Source organism: Ixodes scapularis, unplaced genomic scaffold, assembly GCF_016920785.2.
Source record: "Ixodes scapularis isolate PalLabHiFi unplaced genomic scaffold, ASM1692078v2 PGA_scaffold6__148_contigs__length_123643588, whole genome shotgun sequence".
Taxonomy (NCBI): domain Eukaryota; kingdom Metazoa; phylum Arthropoda; class Arachnida; order Ixodida; family Ixodidae; genus Ixodes; species Ixodes scapularis.
In genome coordinates this window covers 109,902,348-109,922,040 of record NW_024609881.1, presented here as the reverse complement: position 1 = coordinate 109,922,040, position 19,693 = coordinate 109,902,348, and the positions used below count along the sequence as shown (strand labels likewise).

The 19,693-nt window shown below is 44.4% G+C and overlaps 1 protein-coding gene across 1 annotated transcript in view; it reads left to right on the top strand.

Moving 5' to 3' along the window:
* The window catches only part of LOC8035418 (guanylate cyclase 32E-like), a 191,897-nt gene that overhangs the window by 81,701 nt on the left and 90,503 nt on the right, over positions 1 to 19,693 (top strand). The window contains exon 3 of the mRNA XM_040216864.2: positions 17,860 to 17,979. Coding sequence (XP_040072798.1) covers positions 17,860 to 17,979 — 120 coding nt within the window. The remainder of the gene's footprint in view (positions 1 to 17,859; positions 17,980 to 19,693) is intronic.

Below are 19,693 nucleotides of genomic sequence, written 5' to 3'. Positions count from 1 at the left end.
ACAATTAGAGTGGCTGGTTAAAGAAGCTATTTAAAAAAAGGTCTGTGTGTATGTTTACACAGCCCAGAAATTAGTCTGCCTCAACGGGAGAATTGTCTCCCAGCTGTATATGCGCAATTTAGCCAGTGTAGTACAACCGCTAGCCTGTGTCTTTAACGTGCACCACGCAGTAGTGATACACGGCCGCACGCCGGTACGATGTTCATCCAGATCGAAACGGGCAGAGGTGTGGATCGATCCCAGGATCCCTGGGTTCTGCAGCGCGAGCTTTCGCTCCACGTGCTCCGAGCTGGTGTGAGCTGGCCCACTCGGTGACCGATCCCCCTTTTTATATATTTATGCATGGAACAAAACAAAAACAAACAAATCAATACACAATCACTTCATGTGGACTCGATTGGCTCGCAAGGCCCAGTTCTCAGTCTTTGTTGCACGAAACATTCAAGCTACTTACATGTAACGGTGTGCGAGTCACTTAGTACAGAACTACACAGACGTACATGAAGTACAAAACGAACGTCACGCTTCAAATTAGAGTATTAACGTGGTCGGAAATTTATCATACTACTCATTCGAAAACGATGAACTGAGATGTTAACGTATGTTTTAAAGTGTGGTAGGCCTAGGCATGCGTCAAAGAGACTGAACCATTCTGGTACCGATGCCCTTGCCTCGTATACGCTCCTTACTTTGGCCACTTCTTCAGTAAAGAGAGATCTTGTCGTACGTGGTGGTTCAGCATTTCTGTCTATCGTGTGGCACTTCCACAGGCTATGCAGGCCTAGAAGCATAAATACATCGTATGGAACAAGTTTGTTTGTTTCAACAGGAAGAAATAGTATACCATATAACGTAAAATCAACATCCTATTTCAGTGTTCGTTCAAGAACACCCCCAAAAAAGACTGCGTCATTGCAGTAAATGAAGCAATGTTCGATGGTCTCAGGCTTGCTGCACAGTCGACAGTTTATCGACCATGGAACAAACAATCACTTGTCCTGAAGCCACCACTTGACAGGCAGTGTTGAGGTATGCAATTAAAAAAAAAATGTATTTGCACTGGGAGATACACACATTTATACTCTCGGCCACCGATCCCCCCATAGCTATTTAATATAAGTTATGGCACTGTGATCTTTCCACGTTTAAAAGTTTTAGCGTACCTTAAAGGGGCCCTGCAAGCACTTTTTTACTGGTTTTTAATTTGCACCAACCCTGAGCGCACTGACCGTAGTAACATAATGTAACTTTTCTTTTCTCGAATTTCGCCTTATTTTAAAAGTTACAGGCAAATTAAAATTACAAAAACAAGCAAAAAAATAACCTCCTTCATGACGTCCTTGGTTGCTTGAGCGTCCGTGAACTAGAGGAGGGATAGTGAGCTGAGCGAGCGCTCACGGCTGCCGCACTCCGTGTTGACGCCGCGAGAGGGCGCCACTAAAGCGTATTCTGGATAGGCTGTATACAGCGGGCAGCCAGAGCGGCTCTCATTGCATTTGCTGCGCGATTAAACACTAATTCGGCATGACACTTCATTGGCCACAAACGACAGCAAACACGGGGTAAAGATCAGTGCAGGATGGGAGTCACTTCGCGCTGCCGTACCGCGAAATGGTCAAAACGCAAGACAAAGCTACTCGCTGAAGGCCTTCGGAACGCTCGGAGCCGTTCGGATCCTCCAGTCCGTAAACGACCGCAGCGCCGCCGCGTACATCCGGGACCTCCCCGTGTCGGCGCCTGATCCCACTACTCTCTTCTAGTATGCGCCGCCTTTTCCACCGCTTGGTGGCGGGTATGTCGACAGGTCATTTCTTGTTTCCGTACTTTATAAACTGCATTTGTTTCTTTTCTGATCTAAAATACTGAACAAAAACTACTTTTATAAATAATTGAAACGGTTCGGGCCACTTATATTTTGTATTTAGACTAAAAAGAAGCTTTTAGCGGCTCTGACCAGTAGTAAGCCCAGGACCAAAGACGTCACATTTTGCGCGCTTTCGGTACCGCGGGTCGCCCTCGTCGGCGGAGGAGGTTTCCGCGTCGTCCGGTTAAAATATGACGCACTGATATTTAGTTACTCTCTCCCTGCCCGCTGGCTTGCCTGAACCCCAAGAGACGTGGAAATCGCAAAAAAGGTAGACGCTTAAATATGATTGCAGGGCCCCTTTAAGTTTTTTTTCTATCTCTATCGAGTCTTAAATAGAATATAAACATCTCTCCGCGCTTGGTCCTACATCGCCATTTTTTATGCTTAGACTACCTATATTAAATATAAGTGTAGTCAGAATGATACGCCGCCCATATTTTCATACGTATAGCAACCCGAAAATAAGCAAGCTCAAGTTGCTAACTGTTTCGACGCATTTGCAACTTGACCTCTCAGTGAAAGAATGGTCAACGAGCAGGCGAGCTGGTGCGTATTAATAATTATGTTTTAACCCTGAGACAGGGAAGGCAACTTGAAGATATATTAGAAGAAACGAAAGAATGTTACAGCCAAACTTCTCAAGGGACGCTTGTATGTCTTTTTTTCTCTTCTATTTCTTCTAATATATCTTCAAGTTTACTTCCCAGTCTCAAGGCGTAAACATCATAATTGACCCCTACCTTTTCGTGTCAAACCACGAAGAAGTGAGAGTCGTACAGTGAACGTCCTTTTCTATAAGACCGCAGCAGTAGTCCACAGCACCCGGTCTCCAAAAACTCGAAGTTGAGAAAACAAGATGAAACAGGCCTTCACCCGAAGTCGCCGTGCGCAATATAATTCATTGCTTGCCACGACGTACGACGTGCTTCAGCCTTCTTCTTATAAGCTTTTTCGGTTTCGTATAAATACATTTATATGGTCGGAGGCCAAAAGTAACGTAACGTTTTCTTCCTTGGTGGTACCATACATTCCAATAATCCCGACCTAAAATGTCAACCAAAGATTAATTCGGTTTCGAGTAACATTTCTCACTGTCAAGGACAGCACCCATTAGACTCAAAGACCTGTCCTTGGGAAGCTCAAAAAGAGACGTTCCTACGCGTTTGGAGTTCTCTGCTCACGTGACTTCCATTAGTCAAACTCAAGAAAGCCGTCATGCCATTTTGGATTCTTGGAGTGCGTACTCTTGATTTAAAGCCCTTCTCGATGCATCAGGGTCGCTACCGTAGAGCGAGAGTGCGGACAACTGGGACCGCGGTGCCGCAGAATTACTCCGGGTGATATATCTGCCTTCAATGTGCCACTTCAGTGATGGATGGCTGGTCGGCTACTGCTTCTTGTGGGCCCGGGTCTCGTGTGTTCGTGCGCTTGTGTGTGCGCGCAAACACACACATGAAGAGGTGGGAGTTGAAGCTACCGACCCAATCGAACGTCAACAGTGAGTCTATCTCGGGAGCGAACTTTAATTAAACGAGTGAACCAAAATCAGAGTTCAACGCGTTTTTGTTTTTCTTTAGAAAGTAGCATCATTATTTGTTCATGGATCGCGAGAATCGTAACCACCTCGAGTCAGCCATTCCTTTCCCATTACAGCGAAATGCTCTTTGTTTTCGTTCTACCCGTATGAATCGGACGTAAAGTGTGACAAAACAAAGAATTTTTTTTTGGCTCGTGGGTGGTTTTGAGAAGTGATGTAACGTTACTCTTAATAACTGACTTTTGACTTTTATCACGTTACGTAACAGTTTCACGTGACTTGGTGACGTCACGTGACCTTACGGCACAGGACCACGTGATATGTCCACGTGACTCAAGTGAAAGGATTGTCCTTTCATAGAAGTTAAGATGCCTACGCATTTTTTTTTTCTTTTGTAACCAATAGGCTGCCATAAAAACGCGTAATAAAATCAAATGGGCCTGTTTTGGGAACATTCCATTTCGGTACCATATGGTGTTCATGAATATCCTGTCTGAAGAGTTTCGAAAGGGGGCCGATGTCGACTTTCCGGTAGCAATATGTCACGCAGTATATTTTCTCCGAGGTCCAGTATCGTGTTTTCAATCTATACCTATTTTTCTTTTTGTTTTTATTAAATTCATGATGAGCTTTCCTACAAGCTCGTTCAGTAAAGTCAACACCTCGTGACTGTGCAAATAATGATTCGTTTCGCCCTTTTTCTTCTAAACGTTTGTCTGAATAATACGATTTTGAGTAATGAGTTTGAACCATACAACTTTTGATTTCGCGTTCTTTTCGCTTCTTTTATAGAGTTTCGGAATTATACACAACGTAAGTATGTTCCATTCACAGAGGGGAGCCTACATTGTATAACGGAGAGTTAAACATTTATTTGCTAGAGTAAACGTAAATGACACTCAAAGGAAAAAAATACGCACACAAGGTGACGACGCCATCGATTCGTATATTTCGCGCACGTTCCAACCGGGACTTTTCTTTTGTCCTTCCTTTTTTTCTCTTCCTTGATTTCGGCGGACACACTTAATTTTTCTTCTCATCATATGGGTGCTTGGTGATACTGTACTTCTTGCACTTTACTGTTTCAATAAAGTATACAACGTTACATTTAAACACGATCAAGACCTCATGCTTTACTGAAATGACAATAATGTATTTGTTCGGATAATGGCTACACCGTTGATAAACCGTACCAGCGTGTCGATGTTTTTACAGGCAGTCGTAGCAACCTACGAAAACATGACTTGCGAATGACGACGCAGAGATGGCATTCTCACCTTAAAAAAGAAAAAGGAAAAACTACTTTGCGATGCAACGCAACGTGTGGCAATTTGTGTGCCAAGAAACCGCCTGGACAATTTTTCGGGAATTTACGTTCTAGGGGCATTGTCACTTGGTGAAACTCCTTGCGTAGATTGCAGAAGGATCGATGATAAGCGCGTCGTTGTAGAGAGAGTTACTGACAGCTCAATAAATGCTGGGCGTGAAAAGTCTCCGGCATCTTCTTATCGTTCCTCGGCCAATCATATTGCAGCGTGATTCGATATGGAAGCCAAACAACCAATCGCGAAACAAGACGCTTTGACGTCATAGGTCAAGGCCTGCATTTCTTGAGATGTCGTTGACTATAATGGCGCCACTTTTTCCAGATTATGACCACCTTTTTAAGGACACTCCTTGGAATGAAAAAAAAAAGTTTCCAAAGAAATATCAAATTCCAATTCATTGGCGTTCTGCGATAGCCAGGCAATTACAGTCATCGAGAATGTTGCGATCTTGTGCCATGAAAATCAGAAAATTATCATTTATGTGAATATGATATATAGTATTCAATGCAGAAAAGAAAAAAAAAGAACATTGTAGAAGTTCCACAATAACGAAAAACGAAATACAATAAAAAGAAAAGCAAAAAAAAAAGGTACAAGCGTCGTTTCAACGTATATTTAATCTCATGCTCTCTCTGACTGAACCGGAGTTCGAATCTTATTCGCCCGCGGTAAGGCTACAACCTCCCGACAACAAAAGGGGCCGACACCATAGGGGCCTACAGTCTCCGTAAAGCAAAAAAAAAAATATTTGGGGTGTGGAAACAGTGGCTTAAATTGATAGCGCAGTGTCGTCTCTGGATTCAAGGCTGTAAAGAAAAACCGGTCGTCTTTTAGGTTTTCTTTGCATTGTGGACGGATTTATAAAAAAATGCAGCTCTGGTCTATACGAACCACTACTTGCGCATCCCTAAAAAACTAGCCGCTGACAACAAAAAAATTAATCGTTAATGTAAAAAAAAAGTATTTTGAGCAAACGTTGTGGATCAAGAAAAGCAGGGACCCTCATTTGGCTAACGCGGAGAAGCTACCCCAATATTCCCCGGAAATTTTCTGGTAGCTCTCGATCAAACTAATCTGTTGGTCAAGCTAGCGCATCAAACAACAACAAAAACTACCAACAAAAAAGGAAAGTGCATCAAACGTGCACGTCCTTTGGAGCCGACGGATTATGGTGGCAATCGTGTCTGTTCGTAGACAGCTCTTCTTTTGGAAAAAAAAATGTCGGGACCTCGGCTTCGTATAGCCCTATTTCCGGAAGCATCTGTCAGAGATTTCGAGCGAGACGCTTGCACAAACACGCTAAATCGCGCATAAACCCTTTCAAGGCTGTAGCTTGAGCCTATACACGCACACGATACCGTTGACGGCTGTATAGGGCTTGTCGTCTGTGTGTCGACATAAAAGATTTGCGTTAGTTGTCTTGTGAATTTGTTCCTTATAGGGCTTCGCTCCTCCGAGGCTCGGATAAAAGAAGCCGGGGACAATCCAGCAACATCAAACATTGCGACAGATTTGCAATGGGCTGGCGCTTCTGCAGACGATCGAAACAACCAAATGACAGATTTGTCGGTTATGCGGTGCGAAGCATCCATTCTGGCCAGTGCTCAGTGTAAAAGCTGCTTCACGCGTACAGCGAATACCCACAATGCCGCGGCCACATTGCGTCTACGTGATACAATATACGGTTTGCAGACATGTTACAACCGAACATGCGTTAGGCTTGTCCGCACAAGATTCTGTCATCGTGTCTATACGGAGAACGCCGTGTCATGTGCATGGTGTAGGGGGAGCTTGACTGAGGGTTGCGTGAACGATAAATAGAGCGTTGGCACAGCTTCGTCTTTGACGTAATTTAGCACTCATGCAGCGCTCTACCAGCAGCACTGTATCGTCAATATAGCGCAAAGTCAGTGCTTTTTAAAGCGCCGGTTATTAGCGCTGAAGTATATAGCTTTGGTGTATCTGTGAAACGGCATTTTATTATGAGCTGCACAAGGTGTTTGGAATATGCGATGTGTTACACCCATTAATTGCAGTCGGTGACATGACCGAATGACACTGAATTACTTGACCAGTAAGTACCCTTTTGTTTTTGTTTCTTCTCTCGAGTACGTTAGGGATTAGATATAGGTTCACAAGCGTTGTTCGCGGATGTGAACATTTGTTCACATACGCGCACTTTTGATGTCCCAATTATATCTTTGAGTTATATTCGTCAGCCGAGAATATCTTAAATAAGGTTCGAGAATAACAGCTTTTCCAGAAAAGAGTCATGTCTAAGATGAATTGGGTTTATATTGAGCCAACCGGCGTAATTGCATGGGAAAGATATTTATAACCACTGCCAACCTAAAAAAAAAGAAGACAAGAATGGAGTGCGGCCTTATTAAATGCTGGTTTAGTGCTTTGGAGGGTTAGTGGCAAGAGTCCGTATTTTTAGAGCCCATGGTCAGCATATTCCTCACATTCTAAAACTGTATCCTTTACTGCAAAAAGAGCACTGCGACGTTTCTTGCTTCATAATGGTTACCATGTGTCTTAACAAGTCCTTCGGAAAATATACCCTGTTGTACGTCTTTCTGAATTGTCAAAGCCGCGAAGAAACAGGGTGCTTTCAAGCGCTATTTTGGGCGTAAAAAACAATTGGTATAGAAAAAGCGATACATGGAGTGCAATTAACCTTCTCACAAAAGTGTATATAGATAATACATTTATTATACTAAAATGTTACGAGTGTAGTACGTTTCAGAAAAAAAAAATTAAGACTAAGGAACTTTTTTTTTCCTATTTTGCTTTATGCTGAAGGGAAAAAGGGCCAAACCGTCGGGTTGACACTGCCACTCGCAGATTTCACAACATAGAGCGAAAATTGTAGAAGCTTCTTTGAGATGAGAACTCAAAAGCACATCCTCAACTTTCTTGGACATTAGCACGACGTGGATGTCCAACAACACAACTGAGCAACAACAAGCATCGTAATGCCTCTGAGGAACAATCTAGGCACGTGAGAGGCATAAAATATTACTGAGCAGCAATTGAACTTTTGGGCGCCTATACTTTTTATTTCACAGCTCTACATTTCCTTTCTTTGCATTGAATTCTTTAGCCACCAGGCCGCAATTCCCAAAATTATTCATTTATGCTTTCCTTGACAAAACTTTAGATCATAATGTTATATTTCCATGACTGTCATGCCCTGAGTATCATAAAACGCAAATTAATTCAAATTATGATATTTCCTGGAAAACGTTTTTATTTCACGGAATGTCCCAGGAAGTTGGCCATTCATTCCTGGTACTAAAACCGTAACCGTAACCAAAACCCAAACCGAAAACCGTTTAGGAACTAATTTTTTTTTCAGTTACTTTAACCAGAAAAAAATATTTATTTGAAATGTATAAACATCGTAACTGTAACCATAAATGATTTACCGGTAACCGATATTAACCAAAAGATAAAAACATTTGCTTTCTCAAGAATGACCTCGAAAAGGGATCTTGAAGAAATGTCGTGGCCATTTGACGGACTTATCGTTAGCTAGTGGCGTATCTGGTAATGCATAGCCTTTAAAACTAAATTTAGGATTAAGAATAACTAGTTGGAATCAGAGGTCGAGCTTATTACGAAAAGTCTCTATTCGAGAAAGTTCCAGTAGGGTTCGACTTTGGTGCGCATGCTCGACGGGCTGGCTCAGTTGTCTTTGGATTGGATAGTGATGACCAAATGATCAAGTCAAACACTCTACGTTTAGTAAGGAAAAACTGTTCGGTTGTTTTGGTAATCTAGCAAGAACGAATGATGTTATAATGTTTAAGTTATTAAAATTATGTTTCATTGACACTTTAGCTATTTAAGAAATAAAACAACCTATTCTGTAAAAACATTTTCTCCCAACCTAGACATGCCTCTATCAAAGTCTAGCCACACTGTCCACAAAGTCGAACCTTGTAGGACCTGGTTAAAAGGTCGAAGGTTCGTCGAACCAATCGATCCTTGAGGTTCGGTGTAAAAATCTGGCTTGACAAATGTTCTTGACATCCATAGTTGAAACATATTTGTAGGAGGAGCTCCGCCTCCGTATCCCAGAGAAAAATGTCCCTACTGTATTAATGCACAATTGTTCTAAAGCCAAAGAATCGGATAGCGATAAATGTTTGCTTCCATAACCCCGCGCATTTATTGGAAAATAGCAAACAGGATATACGTGTAACAGCGCACAACAACGAAGATTAGGAAAAAGAATGAACAAAACAGGACGTATTTTTACAGCTTTCTGTGTTGTTCGTTCCTCTCATTATTCTTCCTTGTTTTGCGCTCTGGTATTTACATTTTGTCGACTTTCACCAACTAGCCCAGCTCCCAATTTTATTATTTTATTCCACGTAGCAGTATTTTACTGGAGGATCGAGGGCTATAGGTCTGCTCCTTCCTTCAGTGTGGGTAAACAAATAAAAAAGATGAAAAGGTGCGAATGGCTCTAACAGCACCCAGTAGAAACTTTCTGAAGTTTGTTTACCAACGCTGCCCAACAAAGTAGCGATGCTTATTTTTATTTTCAACATCTAGCATGCGATGATTCCCGAGTAGAGTGGGTAACACGTATGCTTGAGTATCAAACTATATGATGCAGATAGATGTGGTGAACACGTGCTGGAGCGAGAAACCTGTGCAATTTTTGACCAATTAGAAGTTCTAAGACGTTTTGGAGTTCTTGTATTTGTGAATGTCCCGTTGTTGGATATGTGGGACTACTCTAAACCATTTATTATAAAATGGCTGTCTAACATTTGAATTAAAAAAATTCATGAAGAAACAAAACAAAAAAAAACAACAAAAAAACGTTTTTCAGGAACGTGTTGTCGGTAACCGAAACTGTAAAAAAAACAAAACGGAGCCGGTATCAACAGGTAACAGTTGTATCCGGAACCGGAACTGGAACGTTTAATTTTTCGGTTTGAGTACCTGACTTATTTAGCAGATCGGGATGTGTATGGCGCTATCTGCCACTAACTGCGTCAACCTGACGGGGTTTGTCGTTTTGCTCATAATGCATAAGAAAAAAAAAAGTTTTTTTTTATTCTTAAGTTTTCCTCGTTTTTTTTTTTTTTTTCTCCTAAATCCCACATTGATAAAAGTTGAGTATGATCAATCCTAAACCTAAAAACACAATACCGCAAAATCTCAATCCGCTTTATTTATTGGTTTATTTATATACGGACATTTAAGGGACAAAAAAGTGTGCTCGGAATTACCCTGTAAAGCCCTTATCGCACAATTTACGGCAATGGAAACCACTTGACAACGGCACGATGTCACGCGTACATAAGGCAACCGGTTAAGAATAGTTTTCCCGTTATTATATATTGAACACGCTGCGAGGGGGCTGATCGCTGTCGGCAAACCCGGCATCACGCAATTCTCGAGCCACACGCCACGGGTTTTATAGTTGGGGCATAATTTCCTGGAAGACGCGAGTGATCCCCTTGATCAGTTATGGCAGAGTCGCGCCCATTAGCGGTAATGAGGTGCCGAGTCCCGTGTCACTTCGAGGCGTCGACACCGTCGTTCAAACTTCGAGACGCTTCTTTCGCATAAGCTGATCCGGCTTACGCAATACCACCTCAGAGACAAGGACTGTGCCTTCCGCCCTCCCCCCCCCCCCCCCCCCCTCCAATTTCATCACTACCGTATCCAAGCGACGCAGCTTATCTTACGTCAGCATCGCCGACAGCGATTCCTGCAGCGTCTCGCGTGGAGCGAGACGTTAACAGGTGGCGGCGTCGGGGCGGACGCGTCTGCCATTTTGTGTCGGCTGTCGTCAAGCTTAAGCGTGCTTGCCACTTAAGCTTGCCGCTTAAGCTTAAGCTTAGCTGGTCGGGGATCCACTACAATTTCGTAAGTAATTAGCAGGAGTTTTCTTTGAGGCGGTGTTGACTGTAAACGACGCTGTCGTCGAGACGCTCCAACTCGTTGCTGAGCAGTTGGAGAGTGCAGGGAACACGTCTTAGACTGGGTTGTGTGTACCATCCTGTCCCTCCCACGCATTGAAAGAGGTCTTGTAGTGGACACTAATTACGGCACAGGAGCCAGCCTGGCATGTTGTCGGATGTCGCGATCCTGGCGGTTGGGTTGCCGGAATGCCGGCTAGATTCGCTGTCATCGCGGCGTCCCAACTCCTGATTGTTGAAGCTTCCGTAAGCTGTCCGACGGAAGAGCGACGTGCGGAAGATTAGGCGTCTGCCGTTTTGACCTTCGCCGCTCTGCCACCACCAGGATTGCGGCAGACATGTTAAAAGATACTTCTATGACGTCATCAGGCGAATATTGTGGGACCTCCATTTGAAGATGCAGTAAAGTATAGCACAGCAGTTGGAGACTCCTTCAGGTACCATAGCAGAAGATTTTGCGAGCAGGCAAGCTAAGAGCGGTCTACGGCACAAGAGGCGTCTGCCACGTGCTCTTTCGCTGCTGTGCCCCGCCAGGATCGCGGCAGGAAAGTGCACGACACTTACGGCATCATTAGGCGGAAGTCGGAGGATTATATTTGAGAACGCGGAGATACGCTTCGGCGATACCGTTTTGAAGGTGTGAGCCTGGGCCTTTCCTCTCTAAACTACGTCGGTGTAACAGAGCCAGCGGTAGCGGTGGCGTCGGAAGAAGCCGATTTGTGATTGGCTTTAATTGGAAGGATAGATGGGCAGACCTTAATGTTATATAAATGCCTCAAGGTGTACCGCTAGTTTTTTTTCAATCAGCCAATGAGAGCTTGGTTTTTTGACGTCATCGCAACCCCTGTGCAAGACGCAGACAAACTCGCGCACCACATTGCTCATTGTGAGACACTGCAAGCCCCGTTCAGGTTGTCAGGAAAGTTGTGAGACGCTGCAAGGCGCGTTCGCGGCGACGCGGACGCGAGCTTGTCGTCGCTGCGTAGGTCCAATAAGGACGGCGTTAGGGAAGGAATGGCGCAAGCCTTGTCTTTTAAGGGGCATTAGCTCATGGAGTCGACAAAGCCTAAGGTTTCTTCGCGGGAGTGATACTCAGGAGGATGTTCGGTGCTATATAATGAATCTGGTCGCGGCGGGCGGTCTTCCGAAGAAGCATCTTCCGGCCTTTCTTGTGTTCGGGGGCGTCGGAATATTACTCTGGCCCTTCGGGGACAGTGCGCCATTACTTTCGGCTTCTCGAATAAATTGATTAAGGGCGGAATAAATTGCCCGGATATTGTTCTTGGAAGAGGCCGCTTCATTAAACATTTCTGCATCTCAAGACCCACGCTGGACGCCGTTGTATGCATCTTATTTTCATTGTATACTTTCCTGTCCCTCGGCGATCTGTTGTAGCATTTGTTGACGAATAAAAAAAAATATCTCGAAGTTTCGAGGATTATTTTTTGGAGCGCGGAAAATAGGGCTGTTTATGTCGAACGTACACTCGTTTTACACCCTTAAGGGTGGAAAGTTGAAATTCAGCTTGTCCCAGGGCTAACACCATAAGCATGTTACACTAACATTCTAAGCCACGGTGTTAAACAAACACCCAAAGTGACGGTGTTACACTAACACCCTAAGCCTCGGCCTAAGGTTGTTACTCTAACACCCTTAAACCGCGGTCACACAGCTAATACGTCGTACAAAATACAGTCTGCTGAGATTGTTGATTCTGACCTAACAGTGTGCTGGTACGTTCCCTTTATCTCCTCATCTTTTTCTTTCCTCCTTCTTTTACCTCCTCATCCCCTTCCTCAACTCAGAGTAGCCAACCGAGGCAGGCCGCCTTGGCTAACCTCTCTGTTTTCTCCTCCTGCCCTTATCTCCTTCTTCTGCTTCTTCTGTAATTACGGAGATTACGCGAAAGTTGCTTTCTCCTCGATATTATTTTGCGCAATACATTCAAACTTTATGTTCAAGGAATGTATCTCTCATTAAAAATTAATAAAAAAACATCTGCAGAGGGAAGGTTGATTCGTCGTCGTCGCGAAAACAACCAGCTAAAGCGTGTGTTAGTGCGGGGAACACATTTCAAAAAGGGTCTTCGCCTCATTTAAACCTTTACACCACCCTTTTTGCAGCCTTCAAAAATGGAGGGTGCTCGAAGTAACAGCTTCCTATTGTTTTACTACTACGTCTAATTAAGGGTGCTGAAAAGATGTAGCATTGGTGTATATAAGTCTCTGGGACTGCGTTTCTACACCTTTTACGGTGTAAAGTTTTTGAGCGTGCAGAAATACGTCTATGACTGCACGCAACGCTTGCAGTCATATACGTCGTAGACGGAAGTGTTGAGGCTTCCTCAGCACTTCCTCAGTATAGAAGAAATGCTTGGAAGGGTGATTCTCGGTACTTTTTTTTCACGAGGCTACGATAATTGCCAAAAGGTTTGTAACAATTAGTTAACGTGACTGTACAACAATTCACAAAGCAAACGGCGTTTCTATTTTTTTTTTTTACAGCGGAGTTGTTAAGGATTGTTTTTCCCAGGATCGTGTCCCCCGCAAAGAAATGAAGACGCCATATTCTGGACACCTACCGCCATCTATGACCGAGGGCGGAAAGCCACGTATCTAGTTGCCGCCGTCGCTCATAGATGGCGGCAGCTTTTCCCCTCTGCAAAGATTAAGTGAATGGTGGCAGGAAGCGAGAGAAAGCTAGGTCTTTTCCTATTAACTGATGGCAAGGGGGTTTTATAGCCTCACTTTCTTTTCAGTGCGGAGTGAATATAGCTTTCACATTTAAATATTCTAAACTTAAATGGTAAAACAAAATGGCTAGGTGGCGTAAGCTACCGCCCTATCCAAAGGGCTCAGCCGGATTCATCCATCCATCCATCCATGGCTTGCCGACTTGCCGCAGGCCATTACTTTCCATTGTACAGCTCCGCTGGTCTTCCTTCTCACCAGAGTGGAAAGGCTGAAACTTTTTCTTTCTAAGCTTAAGAAGAAGCTGGAAAATAAAATTGTTTTCAGTTTTTATTTATGAAACCTTTTAAAAAAAAAATGATATTCGGAATAGCTACTCTGCACCGGGGTGCCTCCGCTAATACCCTTGTTACACGGGCACTCTTAACTGCAGTTACGAAAAGCCACAGTTAGCGCACAATATACGTGCGGGCCACATTCTGCGGTTATGCCGTCAAAGCTATGGGCGAACTTGCGCTCGAGCATCTTGAGCACCCATGAAAGCGGTGCCCGCGCTCTCTTTGCCTCTTCTGAAATAGCTGTCCGAGAGTATGGTCCGTTAACTGTGGTGCCGCGTAACAGCAGTTTATGCTGAATTAGCCGCGGCTAAGGGTGCCCGCGTAACAGGGGTATTAAAGTTCTTTTCACGGGCATAAAATACTTGTATTGTTTTCTTTGTACAGCTCGCTTGCACGGTTGCATAAATTGCATTTTCATAGTTTGTATAAGTTTATTTGAGACAGAACTTACAGAATGTCTCGGGGGACATGGCTAAAGGCACTTTGAAGTGCCTGACGAGGCCACGCCGCCCTTTAGTAAGGACTTCATTCAGTATTACATAACAACCAAATCTGTTCTTAAATGTATTCTTATTTTGTATCATATTTTTGTTTACGTTCATAAAAAGGATCTTCCAAATGTCCACAATGTCGATTATAACGCTGACCATAAAGTGTTTTGGAACAATGTTTATATAAAGCTTGATGAAAAAAATTAAAAAAAAAGCCTCGAATAACGATGACATAGAAATATCTGTCTGTTTGGAACGACCGTCAGGGATAAATAGGTAGTAATTCAGCTTGGTAACTTTGATAACTATCATAATTTCAGTGTATGGCACCTGTGCCAAACTAACGGCGGCCTAAGTTGTGGTTGATGAGGGGAGAAACTCAGGATACTACCAAGCATAGGATTACTTATAGCTAGGGTTCCGCGTTTTCGGTTTTTATTTTTTCAAAATTCGGCGTACTTTTTTCGGTGTTTATTTTAAAATTCGATTTCCGGTTTTTTTCTGTGTATATTCATTCTCAAAACCTTTTACCGGTTTTTTTCGGTGAACATGAAAGAAACACCATCGGACACGGGATCAGATGATCACTCAAAGAATAACGGCAGATATATATGCGTCGTCTTCGCAACAACTTCCGCCAGGACACACCTCAAAATCGCGAAATTCGCGGGCATAATCTTCAGCACGCTTCTTTTTCCATCCCATTCTGACGGCGTGACCGTCTGAGGTGATGACCGTACAGAACCAGTGAAATGGCAAAACAAAATCTATTGTATTTATGTTTTTAACCACAGGGAAGTTTGAGAAGGTATCAATGGCTTTTCTCGATGTCTTCTGAAGTGCACGACACCCGAACTTTTTTTAAGAACAGGGACTTGACAAACTAAGCCCGATCACAGAAAGGACACAGATGTCCCGCGAAATCCAATCTAAGACCTCTTCTGTTGCATGTTGAACCTTGGAAGAGGGCAACTACGAAGACGTCGCACAATGTTGAACCTTGCAAAGCCCTCTCTCGCCTCCCCTCTCCCCCACCCACCTCGACGCGGCCCTAAGAAACTAACCTTTTTTGGTTATAACCGAATTTTAGAAAACGGATTAGACGTACTTTTATCGGTTTAAACCTAAAACGCTGAACCCACAAACTGACCTTTTTCGGTTAAAACCGAATTTCCAAAAATGAATTCGGCGTACTTTTATCGGTTTTTATCGGTTTAAACCGAAAACTCCGAACCCTACTTATAGCTCAATGTTCGAGACGTCACTCTAGCACGACGAACGAATTAGGCAGAATGGCTGCGTAAGCGTTTAGATCGGAGGGTGACCCAACCAACCCCTTGGTACGAGCTTGGCAAAGCCTTTTGAGGCTTAATGAATCCTCGCTTTGTCCTGATGTTCACACCATCGAGCCTGAAGCAAATTAAGAAATAATTATGAGGTGAACTGCCGACCAATTCTCATCTGTTGTTGCGAAAGTGGCGGTGCCCGTGAAAAATTGTCATGACCGCCGTTATTTTGTCGAAAGGGAAACTGCTTTTTGAGCCATCAGTTGGCATTGAATTTTGAAAAGGGTCTGTTATAGGAAACACGCGCCGTCTACCCTTATAGTGCCGCCATATATGGTTTTTGGTTTCTTTGTCTTCCAGCCTGAGTGTGTTTGTGTGCGTGCATTTGAGTACGCGGGAATACTGCGGGCGCTTAGGACAGTGTATGCCCTCCTACGTATCTCCGTCCACGCTTTAGTGCACGACTCTTTGAAGACGGGCGCGAAGTGGTATGTGTTACAATCAAGCTGGCGTGGGCACATCTCGTGCGAGTGCACATATACTTTGTCGAGCCTTTTTATATATACACGGCACTTTATACAGGTGGTTGAGAATCATGCGCTACGTTTAAGTGCATACTCAATCACAGCGCGTAATGGCATATGTATGTGTGCGTATTTTTTTTTTTTTTTCTTCAGCGGAGTGTTTTTCTGCATATGCAGCTTTCTGTTTTTGTGCCGTTGTGAATATGCGATTAGCAGTTTAGTTTCTCGTTTAACGTTGTTTTTTTTAATACGTTTCTTTTTTGATATGATCGCGCATGCACAAAGAAGTGATATCCGGGTTCGCTCGCATAATTAGAATTTCCCCTCTTAAAGAAAGGCAATAAAAAGGAACCCTTTCTTAAACTGTTATTTGGACGTAGGGTGTGACAAGTTCCGAACATCTTATTATTGCTCGGCAGCCAATGAGGTTGCGAAATCAGGTCAAGCGCCGTGATCACGTGATGACACCATGTTACACGACCCTATAGCGCGTTCTACGTACAAAGACTCTGCCAGGGACGACCAAATCGGGATGCAAGATTTGTTGGGGTTTTCTTGTGATAGGGCATTTTGTCGCAAGTTCGGATCGCGTTTCGATCTCCCAACGATACGTGTCTCGACGACACTAATTGGATTATCCTAATAACTTTATAATAACGGGTAGTTCACGCTCGCCCCTTTCAATCCGCAATTAGTAACGAAAGGCGGGCAACCGGAGGGTCTCATAATAGCGAGCTTGCAACACTCGCCCCGACTGGACGTCGCCACTCAACCAAGTTCTTGCGCAGGAACTATTTTAAGCCTGACTTGTTCCCACGGGATCGGGAACGAATAATTTCCCCCTCCACGCTGTAGTTGTGTATCCGAGGGGAGTATGAAAAAAAATAGCACGGATAGAAAAGGCCTCAGAAAAAATGGTCCCGGAAAGAATGGTCCCAAGTTCCAAGTACAGAAAAAAATGGTCCGTAGGGGTGGAGAAAAAAAAAAAGTATTTACTGTGCAAGTTAGTTTGTAGTGGGAGATAACAGCCTTGACACGTTTCTCCAACACAGAACCCTCTTTCTTGTTTAAAGTGATGTCGTTTTATTTTTAATGAAACAAAAACGGGGAAATGCACTTCAGCACACAGGCCTGAACATTATAAGTACTAGCAGAAACGTTAGAACCAAATGGTATGGCAGGCTTGCACACAGGAAGTCCTCAATTTTTGTAATCTCAGTAGCACACTCTTCACAGTGTTTCTTGAGAGGACGGCGTTGCATTTCGACGAGCCCCGACATTCTCCTCTTCACATCGTCGTAAAAGGCTGTTATACTCATAATAAACAATGTTCGACACAGCTTTCGAGATGTAATATTTTTTTTCTCATATTTTGGGCGGCTCTCTTTACTATCCAACTTAATGCGTAAATGGGCTTTCGAATCGCTTGAGAGTAGACGGGAGGTTGCAAAGCTAAGATTCTTTTATACAATGTTCAATGTAGAATCTCGATTAAACAATGATCTGTACATGTCACCACATCGCCAGGGGTCAACACGACTGAACCACTCAAAAAATGTCGGACCGTGTGCTCCTAAAAATAATCCCTCTAAATGCTCTTTTATTATTTTTTTGTGCAATCGATCAACGAATACAATCTACTGCCCCCAGAATGCGGGGATGCTCTGAGCATTGACAGTTTTGAATCAGGTGTTCGAAACTTGATGTGATCCACTTCTGCTTGAATAGTAAAACGACCATCAACAATATTTAAAAAAAAAAAAAAAAAAAAATCTGTACCAGGCTTTGCCCTACGCTCTTATCTTGTATGCCAGTAATCTTTATAACACTTTTTTTTTTTCCCCAAACAGCGCTGCTCGGACCTGAGGGTGTCCGGCCCGTCGTTCCGTACCTTCGCCCGGACACTTCCTCCCCTGTCCAAGGTGTCCAAGTCCGTCATGTCCCTACTGCGCTACTACAAGTGGGACCAGGTGAGTCCCTCTAAAGCCGCTGTCAAACTACTATACTTCGCTTCAGCTTCCGTCCGAGCACAGCCAAAGCTACGTGTGGCCGGAGCCAATCACACACGCGATCTCGCCTGCACTTTTGTATCACTCCGCTGCGCCACTGGTCGTCCGCGCCGCCCGCGCTCGCCGAGTATTTCGTCTGCTACGGGTGTATCAACGGTATCGTCTGCTACAGGAGTAAAAAAGCGCCCTTCGGAAATTTAGTCATAGGGGATGTCAGTCATGGGCGTACCAACCGGGGGGGCAAGGGGGGCACTTGCCCCCCCAGTTCTCAGAGTGGGGGGGCAAGGCATGCGTTTTGCCCCCCCTGAAACGGCCGCCACTGGGCAGAGCAGACACAGGCCGGCGGCGCCCAAGGAATACCAAGGGCACTGCCTTCCGACCCGCGCGGGCATATTTTTAACGCGCAGGCGATACAAACCCTAGCAACGGTGCTCACGCACGCCGGATTGGCTGGTTTGTGGAGCCTTGCCCCACGAACAAGGCTACACGGTAACCTAACGGAATCCATCCGCGAGACATGGGCCGGACGGGCCGTCCAGACCAGGACGTAGGCCCTTACACAAAATAAAGTTTTGCTTGCTTGCTTGGAGATAGGCGCTGCCGCCGTCAACATAGGCAGCGGATGCAATGCGAGTTTCCGAAGAAGTAGCGTAACTTAGTGGTGAGATGTCTGCCTCATACGTGTCAGACCCGGGTTCTATTTATGGTGTGGGCCGGCTTACTTCTTTTTATTTTTTTTCTCGAACATTTTGTTTTGTCGAGGCATTTGGCGATATTTACATTTCTTTTTTACCATTAACACTAAAAAAACGAATGTTGTTGACGAAACATCGCTAAACTAAATCGTATCGACTCTATTTACGGAAGTGCATGGGGGGCAGCGGGGCTTGGGTTGCCGACCGGACGCCGCGAAGCGGCGTGTACGGGGGGTGGGGGGGCTAGGTGGGTTAATAGATTTGTAATTAGCAGCCGCACACCGTCACCGCGAAGCGGCGTGAACGCAGGCGCGGGGGTGGGTTAACGCGCTTCGAGTGATACACGAGCAGCCCATCCGGCGTGAGCGTCGTTGTTAGGGGTTCTATCGCCTGCACCGTAAAAGGAGCAGTGTGTGCACCTCCTGTAGTGGGCAAGAATTCCTACATTGGAGAGAAGCGGGGACAAGCCCTTTCTTCAAATGCGTCAAGTCTGCTTGAGCTTCGGAATACAAAGAAACGCCACTATTCGGAGCTAATCCCACAGTTACTCGACCTCTCTTGCGTCGTGTCTGTTCGCTCCCCGCGCCTCGTAGCAGTGTTGTTGCAGTGGGGGGGCTCGTTAAAATTTTGGGGTTTTTTGGACTATCTAAATCACTTTCTTCCTTCCCATCCCCCCCTTTTCTACTCCGCATGCTTCCCCCTCTGCAAATATCAGCTGACCTTCCGACATCTTTTCTGTGTTGATAGGCAAAACAACCACTAAAATTAGAAAGTAATTTGTAATTTGAGTGGAAGTCACTCGGAAAAGTAGTTAAAGTAAACTACGAATTACTAGAATATAAATGTAATTAAAAGTTACTAAACTACCCAGAAAAGTAGTTAAACTACAGTAACTTGAGTAAAGTAGTTGAACTACGTACAAGTCTGGCCCGGCAGGCGCTCTGCGTAAGGGTTTTCACCTATCTGCCTAGCCCCGCACA